A 15,721-nucleotide genomic window follows, 5' to 3' on the forward strand; every position below is an offset into this window, starting at 1 on the left:
TAGGTGTCTGGGGAGTAAGCTCCATTCTGATTTGACCACCACTGTGTCTGATCTTTGCTCTTTTTGCTGCCAACTCCCCAACTAACTCAGCTACTACCCTTGACTTCTTCCACAAAGACTAGGGTTTTCCCCCATCTCTCCTAACCATATGTAGGCTTTTGTATCTCAGAATAACACACTCAAGATTGCCCCTGCATTCCATTTTTATATAAGCGTGCTTCACCACTCTAGAAGTCCACCCCTGTCTGAGAAGTCCATATTGATCGCTACCTTACATCAAAGCAAGTTCTCTGTTCAAGAATATTTCAAGTCCAACCCATCAAGTTTTAATTTTTATGTCTCTTTTTTTTTTAACAAAAGTAGCTAAGTTAGCATATACAAAAAATATACTATATCTTAGACACCTATCTCTTTGATAGTTAATAATGGTACAACTACCCTATAAATTAAATCTCCTTATCCTCATTCTGTAGAGGAGGAAACTCACAGAAGCTAAGGAGAAGCTGGCTCACAGAAGTTAAGGAGATTGCCTGGACTCACAGAGCTCCTAAGTGTCCAAACCAGAACTCGAACCCAGATTCCATTTGGTTCCCAATCTTGGTCTCTTTTTACCACAGCTTCCTACCTCAAAGACTTCAGGGTCAGTCTCCCAGAAGCTCTGAGCTTTAGTTTCCTCCTCGCCTCGTGAATGGGAGACTGGGTTAAGTTATTTTGAGATGACTTCTATGTTAACTCTAAGAAAAGAAAAGAAGACAAGGGAAGACCAAGGGGCTGGGAGAAAGGGGAGGAAAAGCAGAAAGAGTGTGGAGGGTTGTGCATTTCTTATGTCACTATTTGTGATTCTGCTGATGACTATTTACTGTGACAAATCAGATCTCCTTTTAGAAGTTTATCCTCATCATGTTCTACAGATAAGCATGAATTTTTCTTGTTATTTAAGAGAAATGTGGGGGCTGGCCCCATGGTGTAGTGGTTAAGTTTGTGCATTCTGCTTCAGCAGCCCGGGGTACACAGGTTCGGATCCTGGGCGCAGACCTACACGCTGCTCATCAGGCCATGCTGTGGCAGCATCCCACACAGAAGAACTAGAGTGACTGACATCTAGGATATACAGCTATGTACCAGGGATGTGAGGAGGAAAAAAAAAAGAGGGAAGGCTGGCAGTACATGTTAGCTCAGAGTCAATCTTCCTCACAAGAAAAGCATTAAAAAAAAAAGAGAGAGAGAGAGAAATGTAAGCAATTGCAGTGTGAACAAGCTTATTTTAAGGGAGGTACGCTTCAAAACAATTTATGCAGTCTTTAATCCTTATTTTTTAAGCATAAAATGGTACAACCTCATTATTCTTCAGATTGAGTTTCAAAATACGATGGATTTGAACTATGAGACATATGAAATGAAAACACACCCCCCAAAACAAAGCAAAGTAAAAACAGAAAACAACTCTTTAGAAAGACTCTAATTGGCTGGTTCCTAACAGCCACAGCGATTGGCTGGCCTCACATGGGCTTACAAGGAATGGAGATTTTCTGAGTAAAAGGCTCAGAAATCAGAGCAGAGTCAGAATAACAAATAAGCTTTTCAAAAGGCAACTGCCCAAACCAAACAATAATTTTTCACTTGTTTACAAAGTGTGGAAAGAAATAAGGGCCTCCCCATTGGTATTTTCACCAACCACACATACACACACACACACACACACCTGCATCATCATTATCATCATCATCAGTATACCTTCTAAAAATTGAAGAAGATGGAAATAAAATTCATCCTGGAAAAATAACAACCAATGGAAATCACTTTAAATGTAAAGGAGTAACGAAATTTATTGACTGACTTAAACACAACAGTTAAAATGGCAGTGTCGTATTTTCAATTTAAGATGTTTGAATGAAACAAGAAAAGTGCTATTAGTCCAAGCTTCTTACATTCATTAAGAGTGACTATCAAAAACGGCAACATGCACAATGATACATATGCACAAAATGGAATTATATCAACAAATATACAAAATACCCAAAATAAAATATTTACAGGTTTAAAAATATAAACATTGGTTCATCTACCCCATTAAACCATTGGAGTGGAGAAAGGAGAAAAGACCCTATTGCTATTTAGAATCCTTTGTTAAAACAAGTTTCAAAAACATAGAGTAGTTCTAGGAGACAATTTTTGATGTTTTGGGGGAGTTTAACATTCTATTATAAAAATAATATATATAAACCTACTAACAATTTTCCTCCTGTGCACAAAAATAATACAGCCAAAAGCTTGTCCTCAAAGACATGCCTGACTCTCAGGAAAATTAATTATAGAAAGGGAGTCTCTCATTTGGGTTTTCTTTATCATTGTTTTCAAATAACCTGCAATTTCCTGTATTACACTGAGATATTTCATATAAATATCTTGGGCAAAACCTGCAGTTAGCAATGAGCCTGGTAGATAGCTGGAGTCAAGTGAAAAGGACAAGAATTGACTTTTCCTGTAGCATCAAAACCATTCTCCCTGATATTCTTGATAAAGCTACCACTATCAGGTCCTCCACATCCAGTTAAATTTATCCTGGAAGCAATAAAAATGTTAAATATTACTTGGTTAGAGTTTCTCCTCCTTTATCTAGACGTAACTGTGTAGTGGGGGATAAATGGTTGTAATGCAGATATTCGAGAAGGTTCACTGATTCCTTCAGGCTACCTGGGGCCACTCATGACATGTTAACGAGTATTTACTGTGTGTCTACTCTATGTCCCTATGCAATTTGACCCGATATTTTTAGTATTTCAGCTTGAGTTACCAAGTGATTCGGTAGGTATGTGGGAAAGTTTAATATGTCTCCAATAACCAGTAACTTATTAAAAATGGATCTTCTCACATAGAACAGAGAGTTACTCTACCCAATCACCGAATAATTTCCAAAAATTACCCCAGTTTACAATTCAGTAGAATGACCATCTGTTATTGAAATCTTCTATTACCTCCCATTAAAATGAAATGTAGAATTCATTAAAAAAGCATTTTACCAAGTGTAGGCAGCCCACGTGTTAGTAAAATAACCTCATTAATTGTGACCGTGATGCAATTTCAAACGGATTTTCCCTAAATGCTGAGAGTGGCATCTCAGGAGAATCAGAGTGGAAGAAAACTCAGACAGCAATCTGTTGAGTTCACTCCCGAAACTGCTTTTGGTTTTCTTATTGACAAAGCGTCATCAGATTATAAAATCCGTATGTAGACCTGCCAGTATGTAACTCTAAAATAATTGGTGAATATGGTCCAAAATTTTGACTGGCCCAGGTGAGAAAAAAAACCTGCTAGACTCCGAGATCTACCTTCTAGACTTGCACATATAAAAGCCATCAAGCAATTTTTCTTAAAAAAACCAAGTTCACCTTTGACTAAACTAGTCATGGTTTTAACGGTATCCACAATCAAAAATCTGGTTTGGCTCTTGCATTTCAGAACTTTGATCAGTTTGTTACGTAAAACAAGTTACGCAAAGATTGAATCCTACGGCCAAAAAAGGATTATAATTAAAGCATGAGCTACAGAGTTAGACTTCTGGTTTAAATTCTGTCCGTTCTTATTAAATGGGTGACTTTGGACAAGGTATTTCACCTTTGTGAGCATCATTTTCTTCCTCTGTAGAGTGGAGCCAACACCCACCTTGCACGGTTCTTGTGAACAGCGGAGAGAGCAACGCAAAGGCAAGTACACAGCGTCATCCCGGCACGGCGTAAACACACAGGATTTTACCTTAATACATTAATTTTAATTTAATATAAAGTACTCAGATTCATGGTGACTGATTTGTAGCTATTCGACAAATATTAGTTGAACGAATTAATGAATCAGAAAAGATAGGCCAGGATTCAACGGCTGTAGACAGAACATAGGATGCGCTACTTTTGAAAGAGACAGGAGCTTATGTCTGAGGCTCAGAAATGTATCCAGGCCAGGGATTCCCCAGGCTGCTCCTATTCAAACAATAACACAGAACACCCAGAACAAGCTTAGACTGGGCTGAAGTTGGAAAAGCAACAAGTGAAGGGTGCTTGGAATGACTGACATCCCAGCAGGGAAGAAGTGCTTCCATGACAGCAGAAGAGATTTCTGTCCACACGTTTGAAGTTAATCCCAAGAAAGAGAGGAGCCTCCAAAGGAAGGCAGATTGTTAGCCTATTAACTGTGCGACAGTGGCCGGTTTCCCTGTGAGCAATGGGAGCACCACCGTCTTGGACACAATACCATTTTCAGCTTCTGACATAGGTTAGCTTTGCTTCTGCTGAAAGATATTAAGCAGTTCTTAGCTTCCCTACTACCATGAGTCACTAAAGATTCTCCATCCCTGCTGCAAAGACTAGGGGAAAAGAGAGAGAGAGATGGAATGGGATGGAGACAAACAAAAAAGGTGAATTAAAGATGGCATATTAGGGAGATTTTGCCTAACTCACATGGCTGTTAAGAGGACTAAGTAAATATTTGTAACGCTCCTAGCAATCACTGGAACTTACTAAGTCTTCGATAAATGTTAATCATTGTTATGATAATTATTATTTTTAGAGGAATTTGTGTGGCTTAATCCACATCGCCCGTGTTCAACCTCAGCCATTCTGCTCCACCCCACAAACTATAAGCAACAAAACAAAGATAGATAAAATAAAATCAAGATGGTTTTAAAAAATATTAAGAAAGTCCAATTACAACACAGCTATGTGTGAGCTCCAAACTGAATGGGCTTTTCTTAAGATTTAGGTACAGTGTATGCCCCAGGAATATGGGTTGCATTGAATTAAAGTAAATAGCAGTCATAAAATGTGCCCAGTTTCAGATCTGGAGTCTTTGTGACTGGTTCAATCTTTCCTTTTCCAGTTTGAGAAGGAACTCCTTTCCATAATCATGAAACTAGCATTCTGAATGACTCCTTGAAGACACTATCTGCAGTGAGATAATAACTTTCTTTATAAGTGGCTATTGTTTAAATCATCATCACAGTGAAAAGGCTCTGAGAAGCAATCCACAACAGCCGTCAGAACATCCTCAGAGCAAGACGGGTCACAGTGTCAATGACTGCCCTTAAGAAAGGACCACACTTGCCTACCACCTGACAATATTGTAGCCTGCTTCTTTTTAGGAGGTAAAAGCTTGCCTCTTGCTTCCCCACATGGCTACATAGAAAATACCAGTCCGCCATACTAGCCTTTTGGTCTCAAACTGTTTTATAAATATTTGTGGATAACAAATTCAAAATTCCTAAGGCAGAGTGTACACAAATGAGAAGTGTGTTCATCCCTTGGTCTGCCTAGAGAAGGGGGAGGGAAGGGGGGTTAGGCCAAGGTATTTGGGTTTCTCCTCTTATTTCACCCAGGTACTTTTAACTGAGCATTCTCAGGTCATCAGGAGTGGTAAGAGGCTACAGCAATGCTTTTCCTTTGTTTAAGAGAATAAAATTCTTGAATTAATTTATTAAGAATGACAAGGGGGGGTGAAGTATATGTGAATGTATTGGAACGTTTCTCAGCGGAAGCCAGGCCCAGGGGCCAAGCCCAGATAGTCACACTTCAGGAGAGAAGTCTGGTACAACTACAAGCAGGAAAGACGTTCCACTAAGAAGTGTCAAAACACACTACCATCGCGACAAGGGTCCCAGTACTGCTATCCAAGGGCACTAAGCCAACAGCATGGAGACAAAGGGAGAGGACCACGAGCACATTACCCAATCTCTCCAAAAGAAGTGGACAGTAAAAAGTCTCCAAAACTTAACCTGACAAAGATGTAAATAATGAAAACTCAGAAAGTTCAGTCAAAGAAATCTTGATACCTAATACAGTCTCTTTACCTTGACAACTGTGTAAGCAAAGGGTTATTTGAATATTCATTTAAGTGCAAATACTTGAAAACTACTTCTGAGACTGAGTAAACCCTTTACACTCAGAAAGGCATCATTTTCACAGATATTCAACACTTTGTATTTTAATTGGCAGATAATTTGTGGAAATGTATCTAAAGGAAGTTCCTAATGTTCTATATTCCATTGTTTATTAGGGGAAATAATAAAAATCTATTTCCTCCTGCAATTATTAAAAATGCTGTGGTAAAATTTCTCCCAGTTGGTGCTAATGGAAGATTAAAAGCATCAACCGCCATTGGTGCTGAAGCAGAGTGGGTCAGGAAACATCGTCTGTGCGATGGAGGTTTTAAAGCCAGGCTGTCTTCATGCAGAGCTATCGAACTGACCGATAAATTCAGGGCCAACAATTGATTTGACTTTTCCTCTCTACACTGGCCAGCTCTTTGCCTAAAGCGACTTAATCAACCAAGTATTTCAGAATCATATATACACAGGAAAGTTTGTCATCAGCCCATATCCAATCCTTTCCCTAAAAATATCAGCAAATAGGGCCAAATTAGATAATGCATTAATAATTGGAATGTAAATCTATTAAAATTCTAAAAGAGAGTCTTCACAAACGTAAATGAAAGTAGCCCTTGGCACAAAAAAGCAACTTTATCCCTTGTCTGTGGTTGGAAAAGATTAAGACACACTCTTCTTGCATTGGCCCGGATTTCCCATCAAGCGATTGAGGCCCTTTAATTCGTTGCCTGAATTCTTCATTTGACTGGTGTGGGTGGAATTCTTAAAGATATAGAATAAAAAACGTGGGAAATATATGAAGAAAAGAATTATAAAAGAAAACATTTTAAATCTTGTCTAACCGGTTGACAGGAAGGAGAAAGTAAAATAAACTTGGCTGACATTTTCCTTTACTTAGAAAAGAAGACACAGCATAGTGGTGTAAATGCAGAAATAAGTCCCCAAGCTGTGAAAGCAAAAATAGTTTGTTCCAGTGCTTACAAAACAAGTAAATAGACCGCTTGTACTATTACAATATTCTCATTAGTACTTCAGATACTCTTAACTTTCCTGTACAATTGAACAAATGAACTAATATAACTTTGTCAAGAATCCATGCAGAGAAGAAAATAACCCTTGCAGGAAAGTGTGCAAGAAGAAAATAAAGATCCTTTGTTTTATAGCTAGGAATAAAATTTATGTTCTTTCCATTCACTAGGGAAAAATGAATGTATTTTGAGTCTAAATAGTACTATCAGTGTTAAATCAAATTTAAATTGCTTTTCTAAAGACAGAAATAATTTCTAAAATATTTCTGGGTTTACAGTAGCTGCCTTTGTCTGTTGGTTTGTGCACAGCTGAGTGCATGGGCACGTGTAAGTGTGAGTTACTGTATGAGTTCCTGGTGGTGTATTCAGAGTGCTTCTGTCTGAGTACAGGACTTCATCTACCGACATAAGAAAATTCAACATTAAAACATTACTTTGTAATAACATTAAGGATCTGACACAAAGCAATAAAAGCCAGTAATCTGACTAATAAAGAAACTCAGCAAATCTCTACCACCTCTTCTAATCAAATCATTATAAATTTAAAATGAGGAACAACCTGCTTTGTGCTACTGGCTCAAATCTGTTTTCCTTTGACGCCTGCTCATTTTGTTACTTCCTCCATATTATTAAAATAGGTTTTCATATACTCAACTTGCTTTATTCTTTCCTTTATAAAACAGAGAAGAAACTTTAAAAGCAAAGGTAGTATCAGTTGGTTATTAGGGCAATCTCTCTGGAAAACTAGAGTTACATAGAAGGGCTTATGGCATTTACATGCGTGTAATTCCCCTTGAATGTGTCTAACCTTCCTGAGACTGTGAGGCACCTCCCAGCAGAGGCCCCGGTCTTCTGATTAAATACACTGAAGTGCATTTCAAAGAGGATGTGATATAATCATGGGGCACTAATAGCATTTTAGGCACTGGTTCAGTGTATCACTCCAAGTAGGCATACGGTAACCCTTTCTGAAATAAGTGTTTTATCTAAAATAATAGAAAATATGTGTCGAAGTCAACCACTTTTCAAAAAAATCTTGGCATAAAGTGTTTAGGATACGTAAGCTTGCCAGTGTCATATTCTGAACATATCTGTCTCAGATACAAGTCTATAAAGCAAAAGTCCGATAACATGAAAAACTATAGTTTTCTATTGTTTTTCTTTACGTGTTCCTCATTTTGGACTCCCCATATTGAGGAATGGTTGAATCCAAAATTTTTATAACCAAGGTCAAATTTCTGAACACCAGGGTTGGGGGTGAGAAACGAATAGACCCTTACCCAAGACAAGGCAGAACCATTCCTCTGACACATCAACACAATAGATCTTTTTTTCTGCATTGAGAGCCAGAGAACCCATATAAAACAAAACAGAACTGCTTCTGGTCACAGCACATAAAAGAACATCAATGGTTTGGGGACAGTTACCATATCTAGCTATAAAACCAGATTTTAGACTTGAGGTTACTGACAGATTATAAAATGTTAACAGCTGAATAAACTGTAAAATATGCATTATCTACACATGAAAAGGTTACAGAGTTTATAAATGCTAAAATACTGTGGCTATTGGCATTTAGTGAAATCTTTCCCTGATCCTGATTTCTGCACTGGGTGGAAAAAAAAAAAAAAGGGAAAAACGTGCTCTGCTGAGCTTTTTATTTCTCGCCAAAGGAATGATCTAAACCAACCAACCCAGACTCTCCCTTGTTGTCCTAGTGGTCGGTATTTACCTGTTTGCATACCTAGCAACTGAAAGAAGGCAAGTTTTCTGCCCATCAATGATCCCCCCTCCTGCTCCTCAGGTAAATACCTGGCTCTTTCACCTTTGTAGGTGTTTCCCACACAGTGATACAACAAAGGGTCGTTTTTTTCCTGGAAAGGAAAAGGAAAATAAGGTAGGAAGGAAAGCATCAGGGAAGAGGAGGGCCCCTCTGGTCCTCCCAGTGGTTCCTCCAGGCTCTGTGGACCACGGCAGCCAAATATCACGGCATGGTGCTTACCTAGGTTTGATTATGTCCTGTTTTCTGCAAAGGCAAGTAAAGGTGGCCTCTGAGTGTTCAGTGCATCAAAGAAAAAAAGAAAGAAAAAAGATTTTTAAAAAGGTAAAAAAGAAAAAGTGCTTGAAAAGAATTCTCAGGGACTTATCTTGAGAGGAGAATCCCATGTGTAGCTCCCCCTCTCGGGTGGATCCTGCCCCTACTGGCGGCACAAAGACCTCCTCAGTCCAGGCTCTGCAGCAGGGACGTCCTAAAAGCCTTTCTTTAGGGGAAACAAAACTTATTTTAGTGATTTCCAGGGAAAGTTGTATTCCTTGACATGTGGTCCATCCACCTTGGCCTCGGAGACCTCACAATTTTTTGGCACTGTCGTGGCACGCCGCTGCGCGGATGGTGGTCCCAGCTAAGCCCCGGTTGCTGACCCTGCGGACCAGCACTTTGGAAACGGGGATTTTTGTTCTGGGCATCTCACTCCTGGCTGGTTGCTGGTGCACTACGGGATGGCTGGATGGAAGGTTCGCGAGGTGCTTGATGCTGATAGGGATCTTCGAGTCCTTCAGCAAACTGCCTGGTGTTCGCAGGGGACAGGTGATGGTGCCTGGAGACACAGGCTTTAACCGGGACACGCAGGACGTCTCCTCGTTGGCGGGAAGGGCTGCCGGGCTCGCGTCGGGATCAGCGTAGAGATCGTAGAGGGCGTCGCCACTGTAGCTGTCCCGGGGGATGCCCGCCTTTTTCCCACTGTTGGTGCCGTCTTCCTCTGGGCCAGGGGTGGTGGAATCCCAGTAGCCCTCGTCACTGTTGGGGACTCCTTCCTGCTGCTCCTTCTCCGGGTGCTGAGGCTCCTCCTTCGGCTGGAGCTCAATGGGAATCCGGTTGAGCCTCCTGCGCTTGACCAAGGACACGTCCTTGGCCCCTTCTGCACACCTGGCATCTTTGGAGGTCTCAGGTACCACCTTGGTCTCCAGTGCTGCTGCTGCTGCCTTAGCCGCTCCCTCTTGGGGCCCTTGTCCTTGGTCCTCAGTCTGGGACAGCATGTCCCAGAATTCCTGGAGATAGGTGTCGTCCACCTCATCCGGGCTGGCCATCTCCTCCCCTCCTCCTTGGTAGGCCACCACGCTGGGGTTCTTTTTAGAGAGAACTGGCTTGCCTGGCCCGGGGGCATGCTTGTCACAGCTGGGACCTGCCTCGTCCTCTTGGTCTGCAATAATATCTCCACAGCCTGTAAGAGAGTCAAAGCTTTTCAGTGAAGTCACGTCAGAAAACATCAAACAAATACGATCGGCCGATGGGTCTGAGGGTGGGTCGACAGAGGAGGGGTCGGGGACGGCAGACGCTCGGCCGCTGCCGCACTCGGAGTCGACAGGGGGGACGGTCTTTATCGGAACGTCACCTGTCCTGGAAGCATCCTCTGCCGTCTGGGCCTCCGCAGCGCCCAGCTCGGGGGGTGCCCCGGGCGTGTCGGCGCGCCGATGCCCCGCGGCGTCCTCTCCCCGGGCGCTTTCGGCGTGAGGGACCCCGGGGCTCTCGGCCTCTCGGCGGGTCCGCACTTCGGCCGGCGCCGGCTCTCCCCCTCCGGGCTCACCTGCTGGGCCCCGCGGGGCGTCCTGGCGGGGCTCCTCCGGCTCGCTGGCGGGTCGGGGCGTTTCCTCCTTGACGCACTCCAGGCTGGCGGTGAGCGACCCCGGCAGGACCAGGACGCGGCCGCCCGGCGCCCCCGCGCGCTCCCCCTTGTCCTCCTCCTTGGCCCGCTTGTCCTTCTTGTGCCAGCGCATACTGCTGAAGAGCCCTTTCAGCCCCCTCTTTTGTTTGCCGCCAGCCTTGCTTGCATCTGCCTGCTCCCCTTTGCCATTTTCGGATCGCCCGTTCTTCTTCAAAAGGGAGAAGAAGCTGTGTGACTTCGCCACCGAGCTGTTGGCCAGGGAGCCCACGCCGGGCACGGCAGCCCTGGGGGGACCCGGGTTCGGCCGAGCCCCGCCGCCGCCGCCCCCGCCGCCGCCCCCGTCGCCCCCGCCGCGCGGCTCCTCCTTCCTGCTGCTCTCCAGCACCACCACCTCGGCCAGCCCGTCGTGGGTCCTGCTCCTCACCATTCCCGTCGAGCCCGAGCCTTTCCCATCCCCTTTGTTTTTGACCCCAAATATGCTGGGCATGGTGCCACCCGATTTCCTCTTCTTGAATAATTTGAAAGCAGCTTTATTAATCTTCCCCGACGGCTGCTCGGCGGCCGGAGTTTCGGCAGCACAATCACAATGCAAGTCCATGTCTGCCGCGAGGGTCCGGACCCCGGCCTCCTCCTTCCTCCTGCAGACCCCCGCGGACGCGCGACCGCCGCCGCCGCGCTCGCTGACAGCCCCGCCGCCGCCGCCGCTGCTCGCGCCCGTCGCCATGGAAACCGAGCTGGATAAGCAGCTTTCGTCAGCCGTGGGCTCGCGCCAGGCCACTGTCATCCGTATTCTAAATCAACCTGAGCCACTCGCTGCTGCCGCCGCCGCCGCTGCCGCCGCTGCTGCAAAAGGAACACACGTAGAAGACCATCTCCCCTCCCGCCAAGGGCTTACATAATACCCTAACCCACTTCGGATCCGGCTTGGCTTTGTGCTGCATAGCTTTTCCGTGGCAAGAGCAGGCAACAGAGCCTCGAGCTGATTGCAGAATTAGAGTCGCAGTTATGGAGTTCAAATTCTAGCCAATCGTACCCACCTTCAGATTCCTTCCCTAGACTCGCTCTTTCCAGAAGCCCAATCATGGAGCACAAAATGCCCCCAAAATGCACGAAGAAATTCAACCCAACGCGAAATGCTTATTTCTCTTACCACCTATCCTGAACTTCATGAATCTTCATGCCTTTCCCAAGCCCTTCATGTCTGTCCTTATTATTTGGGTACCAAGCTGAGCAGGCAGGGAGCATCTGTTTACATCCGTGTCTTGTCCAGCGCTGCGCACAGTCGCCTAGTCGATGTTGAATCGTTATTATTGCGGTTCTGATTCTTGCTACGTAAACACCGGCCATCAGTCGAAAACCAATTAGCAACTGTCTGCAAGGAAGGTGCATCAGTTCTGTGAGATGGAAGTCGAACGGTCCTTTGAGACAACCGTGGCGTTTATCCCAGACTCCCGCTGCTGGGGCTGAGGTCACTGAAGGCACTGCCCAGCCTCATTTGGTCGCAATGGAGGAGCCGAGGATGGAGAACACAGTTTGAGAATCTCAGGTTCACTCCACAGGTGGTCCTTGGGGGCCAGGGTCTACCCCCTCATTTTCCATCCAGCAGGACACAGGCGTTACTCCTGCCTCTGCTGCTGCCACCCACCATGCACATGCCCCAGGGCTGTCCTGTAGCCCCCTTCCCGGGTGAGATAGGGAAAAGCCTGGCAGGGTCCCTGAGTGCCTGAGAGTCTCTGCAGCTGCTTGATCTGGGGAAAAGGAAAACCTCGTCCCAGGGAACAGCCCAGCTGGGGGGTCATTTCTGTGCTCTGACTTCCAAGGTGATTGCTAATATTGTAACCTTGGCACCTGATGTGATCTTAGCTGAGGGTTTATTAGCAAAAAAAGAAGAAATTTGGAGAAGTATGTACACATAGATAATTTAAATGTGTTTAATATTATTTAGCAATATTATGTAATAAATATGTAATAATATTTATTATATATAATATATTCATTGTTATTTATTAAATATTATTTCATAATACGTAATCTTCATGTGTATACAAATATCAATCTTTTCCCTAATCATTGTGAGCTTCCTTTTTTCTATGCTACTTGCATTATACCCAGAAACCCCAGTCCCCACTGATTGAAGCTGGAGTTTTACTAATAACGTGTGTTGGCCTTTGAAGCTTCTATAACATGGAACACAGTTGGTCTGAGTTCAGGCCTTGGGGTTATTAGTCATATACTTGCCCTTTTCTGTTGAGAACATTGTTTTGTAAAATTAAGAAATCAGAGTTTAGATTTAGAGAGGTTTCTGATCCCATGGCTCTCTCACTGTTAGCAGACCTCTCTCCAGGACCAGGACAGGGTGTGAGAGGCTTTCCCCAATTCTAAGTGACCACTTGCCACGAGAAATCAGAGTCCTCGCTGCCTGGGAAGAACAGCTGAGGAACTTGGAGGAGAAGCTCATTTGTTATTTCTTCACAAGCTTTTGAAGGATGGTTGAAAATCTTCCTCAGTTTTTTCACATGCACTGTACAATTGCTTCGATACGTGGCGTACCGCACAACTGTATCAGTCTGAAGGAGCTTATGACGGACGGGGATCAGGGAAAGATGAAGTAGTCGCTAAAACATCGCCCCTTCTCCGCCCCTGAGCCTGAGAGTTGGGAGAAGGTAGACCTGCTTACCCACTGGGGAGCTCTGACCTACCAGGACAGCGGAATGGGAGCCTCATTTACATGAGGCCCCTCCCCACCCACCCACCCACCCCAGGAGAAATTTGGCCAGGACTTTGGGATAGATATCATCCCTTTGGGACATAGACATCCAAACAAAGAGAAAAGGACAAAGCAGTCTTTAGTCTGGGGACGGTACCCTGCTGGCAAGTCTTCGGTCCTGAGGTGGAAGAGAGCCAGGAGACCAGGAACCATCCAAAGGCCCTGGACGAGGTGAGCTTTACCAGCTGTGGTGTGAGGCCCCTCAAATGTCCTCCAGCCCACGGTCCTTGTTAAGAGGGCTATCAGAGAAGGGAGAGTGAGGCCAGCTCACAAGGGCCTTACCAGAAAAACAGGTGGGTGAGGAGAGCACCCTGATCCCCGGGCCAAGGGGAGAGGGGTGTGGGGGCGATAGTTAGAGTCCCAGTCACATTGTTGGGTGGCAGCCTGAAGCAAAGGCCATTGTTGTGAAGCATTGCAAAGGTTTACTCACACCTGAAATTGCTCTTCACAGTCTGGCGTGGGGCAAAGCAAAGATTGCATTTGCACAAAATGGTGACTTTTTTCCCTGAAAGACAGATCATGACCGTGAAGATAGTTTTACTGGAAGCAGCCTGTTCTGGGTTGTGGTTTCTTCTTTCATTCCTTCTCCCCTCCCTGCCACTGCCCTGCCCTGCCCCCATTTAGAAAGCGAACAGAAAAATAGAGTGGAAAGGAGTGGAGAAAGGGGCCGAGGGGAAAGGTTTCAGAGCAAAGCTGTTCCCAAATGATAGGATGCTTCCCAAGTGTAAACAGCAAGTGGGTTTTGCTGGAAACATGCGCACGCTTTTCTTTTTTTGGCACAAGGAAGTGTTTGTCATTCAGTCGGGGCTTTTCTCTCTGGTTAGCGAGTGTCTGCGGAGGAGGATAAACAAAAGGAGGAAAAAAATAAGAGAAACACAGGAGGAGACATTTGAGAGCCCATCATCATCATCATCATCATCAGTTCCTTTCCCGGGTGTCTTCTAACCAGCCTAGTCACTGCCTTTGTCCTAAACTTACTGTGTGGAATTGTCTTTCTGAGGGGAACCACCCAGAACATAATGTGGGAAAGGCTGGGTGAGCAGCTGCGCTCCCAGCCACGGTGGCTGCTGCTGTGGAACTGTCCGTTTCACAGCATTCCCATTAAGGAGGCCGCTGGCTTTACCTTAAATTTGCCCTAGGTCTTTAAAGCGATCATGTTTAATGAATAAAGTTTGGAAGTGATACTTGAATTGGGACCAACAGGTCCCGTCTCCAGCTCACTTAGCCTGCTCTGGACCCCAGCCCAGTTGGAAATGTCAGCTCTGTGCTCTCGTCCATCTCCACCCCCCACCCCACTGCACCATGATTACCCTCCAAGGCGAGCTCTAGAAACCCTGTGATGTGAGTGAAGACCCTCAAATGTCCTTGTTACGAGGACTATCAGGAAGAGCCCAGCCTTGTTAACCTTGACCCTCACCTGTCTTTGCCCTCTGAGGGATGCTATGGGCCTCTTACAAGCAGAGACCACAAAACGAAGTGCACAGATGCCGGAAGAGAAATGTGGGGTTGCCCCTTACAGGGAGCTTGGCTCAGGGGTCAATGCTACTGGCACTTTCCTGTACCCTCCTTCCTGGGGACGATGAGGCTCCAGCCGAAGGCCAGCAGGGTGAGGACCAGAGAGGTCTCAGCATAGTAAACCCTGAGCTAGACTGAAGTTCTTATGTTTTCTTTTGCATATTTTGATTTCTGATTTTTTCTGAACATCGGCTCTCACTAGGGGTTAATAGCTGTTCTGGGTATAGGTTTCCGCAGAGGAGAAGTTCATTTCTAATTAGAAAAATTCAAGTGTAAAAGCCCGGCACACCTCCTCATTTTCCACATTAACCCTGGAGTACAGCTAGGGCTACTGAGGGGAAAGGGCTCCTTGCAAGAGGAGACAGAATCCTCCGCAGGCTCTGGAGTGCCCGGGAAGCTCAGGGAGTGAGGTGTGCTGGGCTCAGCAGGTCATCACTCATAAGATGTCCCCTCGGCCCGGCCCCAGGGATTTGTACCTGGATCCAGGGCAAGGAGGTGTGCAAACAAAAGACCAAATAAAAGCAAAATGAGCACTTCTCTGTAACATTGGTGGACCCCAGGGGGCACGGGCCGTGCAGCAGCTGGCAGCCCTGCCATTTGGGCAGTTTCTATGCTTCTCTCAAAGCTTCTGGTTACTGCCAGCAATCACTGGCATCCCTTGGCTTCTAGACACATCATTGTAAACTCTGCCTCCATCTTCACATGCTGTTCTCCCCCATGTCTGTCTGTGTCTCTTCTCTTCTTATGAGGACACCAGTCATATTGGACTAAGGGCCCACACTAATCCGTCCAGCATGACCTCATCTTAACTTACTTCTTAGTCACAGCTGCAAAGACCCTATTTCCAAATAAGGTTACATTCACAGGTATGAGGGCC

The 15,721-nt window shown here is 45.1% G+C and overlaps 1 protein-coding gene across 4 annotated transcripts; it reads right to left on the minus strand.

Annotated features, from left to right (window-relative positions):
- Window positions 1–1,800: 1,800 nt before the first annotated feature.
- Window positions 1,801–12,253, minus strand: AMER2 (APC membrane recruitment protein 2). Of its 4 annotated transcripts, XR_011528004.1 has the most exons (3): window positions 10,485–12,246; window positions 8,903–10,121; window positions 1,801–8,774 (listed from the first exon to the last, which is right to left on the minus strand). XR_011528004.1 is itself a non-coding variant. In XM_070578630.1 (2 exons), the coding sequence occupies exon 2, from the start codon at window positions 11,344–11,346 to the stop codon at window positions 9,250–9,252; it is 2,097 nt and encodes a 698-aa protein (XP_070434731.1). In that variant the 5' UTR covers window positions 11,347–11,405; window positions 11,713–12,253; the 3' UTR covers window positions 1,801–9,249. The 4 variants fall into 4 exon arrangements, 2 of the variants coding, with proteins under 2 accessions (XP_070434731.1, XP_070434733.1); XR_011528003.1 differs by having other exon boundaries at window positions 8,903–12,253; XM_070578630.1 differs by having other exon boundaries at window positions 1,801–11,405; window positions 11,713–12,253.
- Between the last annotated feature and the right edge of the window lie 3,468 nt (window positions 12,254–15,721).

Source organism: Equus przewalskii, chromosome 16 (assembly GCF_037783145.1).
Source record: "Equus przewalskii isolate Varuska chromosome 16, EquPr2, whole genome shotgun sequence".
NCBI classification, from domain to species: Eukaryota; Metazoa; Chordata; class Mammalia; order Perissodactyla; family Equidae; genus Equus; species Equus przewalskii.

Excerpts from the sequence above, each read along its gene's own strand:
- AMER2 (XM_070578630.1), bottom strand. The coding sequence starts at position 11,346 with ATGACAGTGGCCTGGCGCGAGCCCACGGCTGACGAAAGCTGCTTATCC.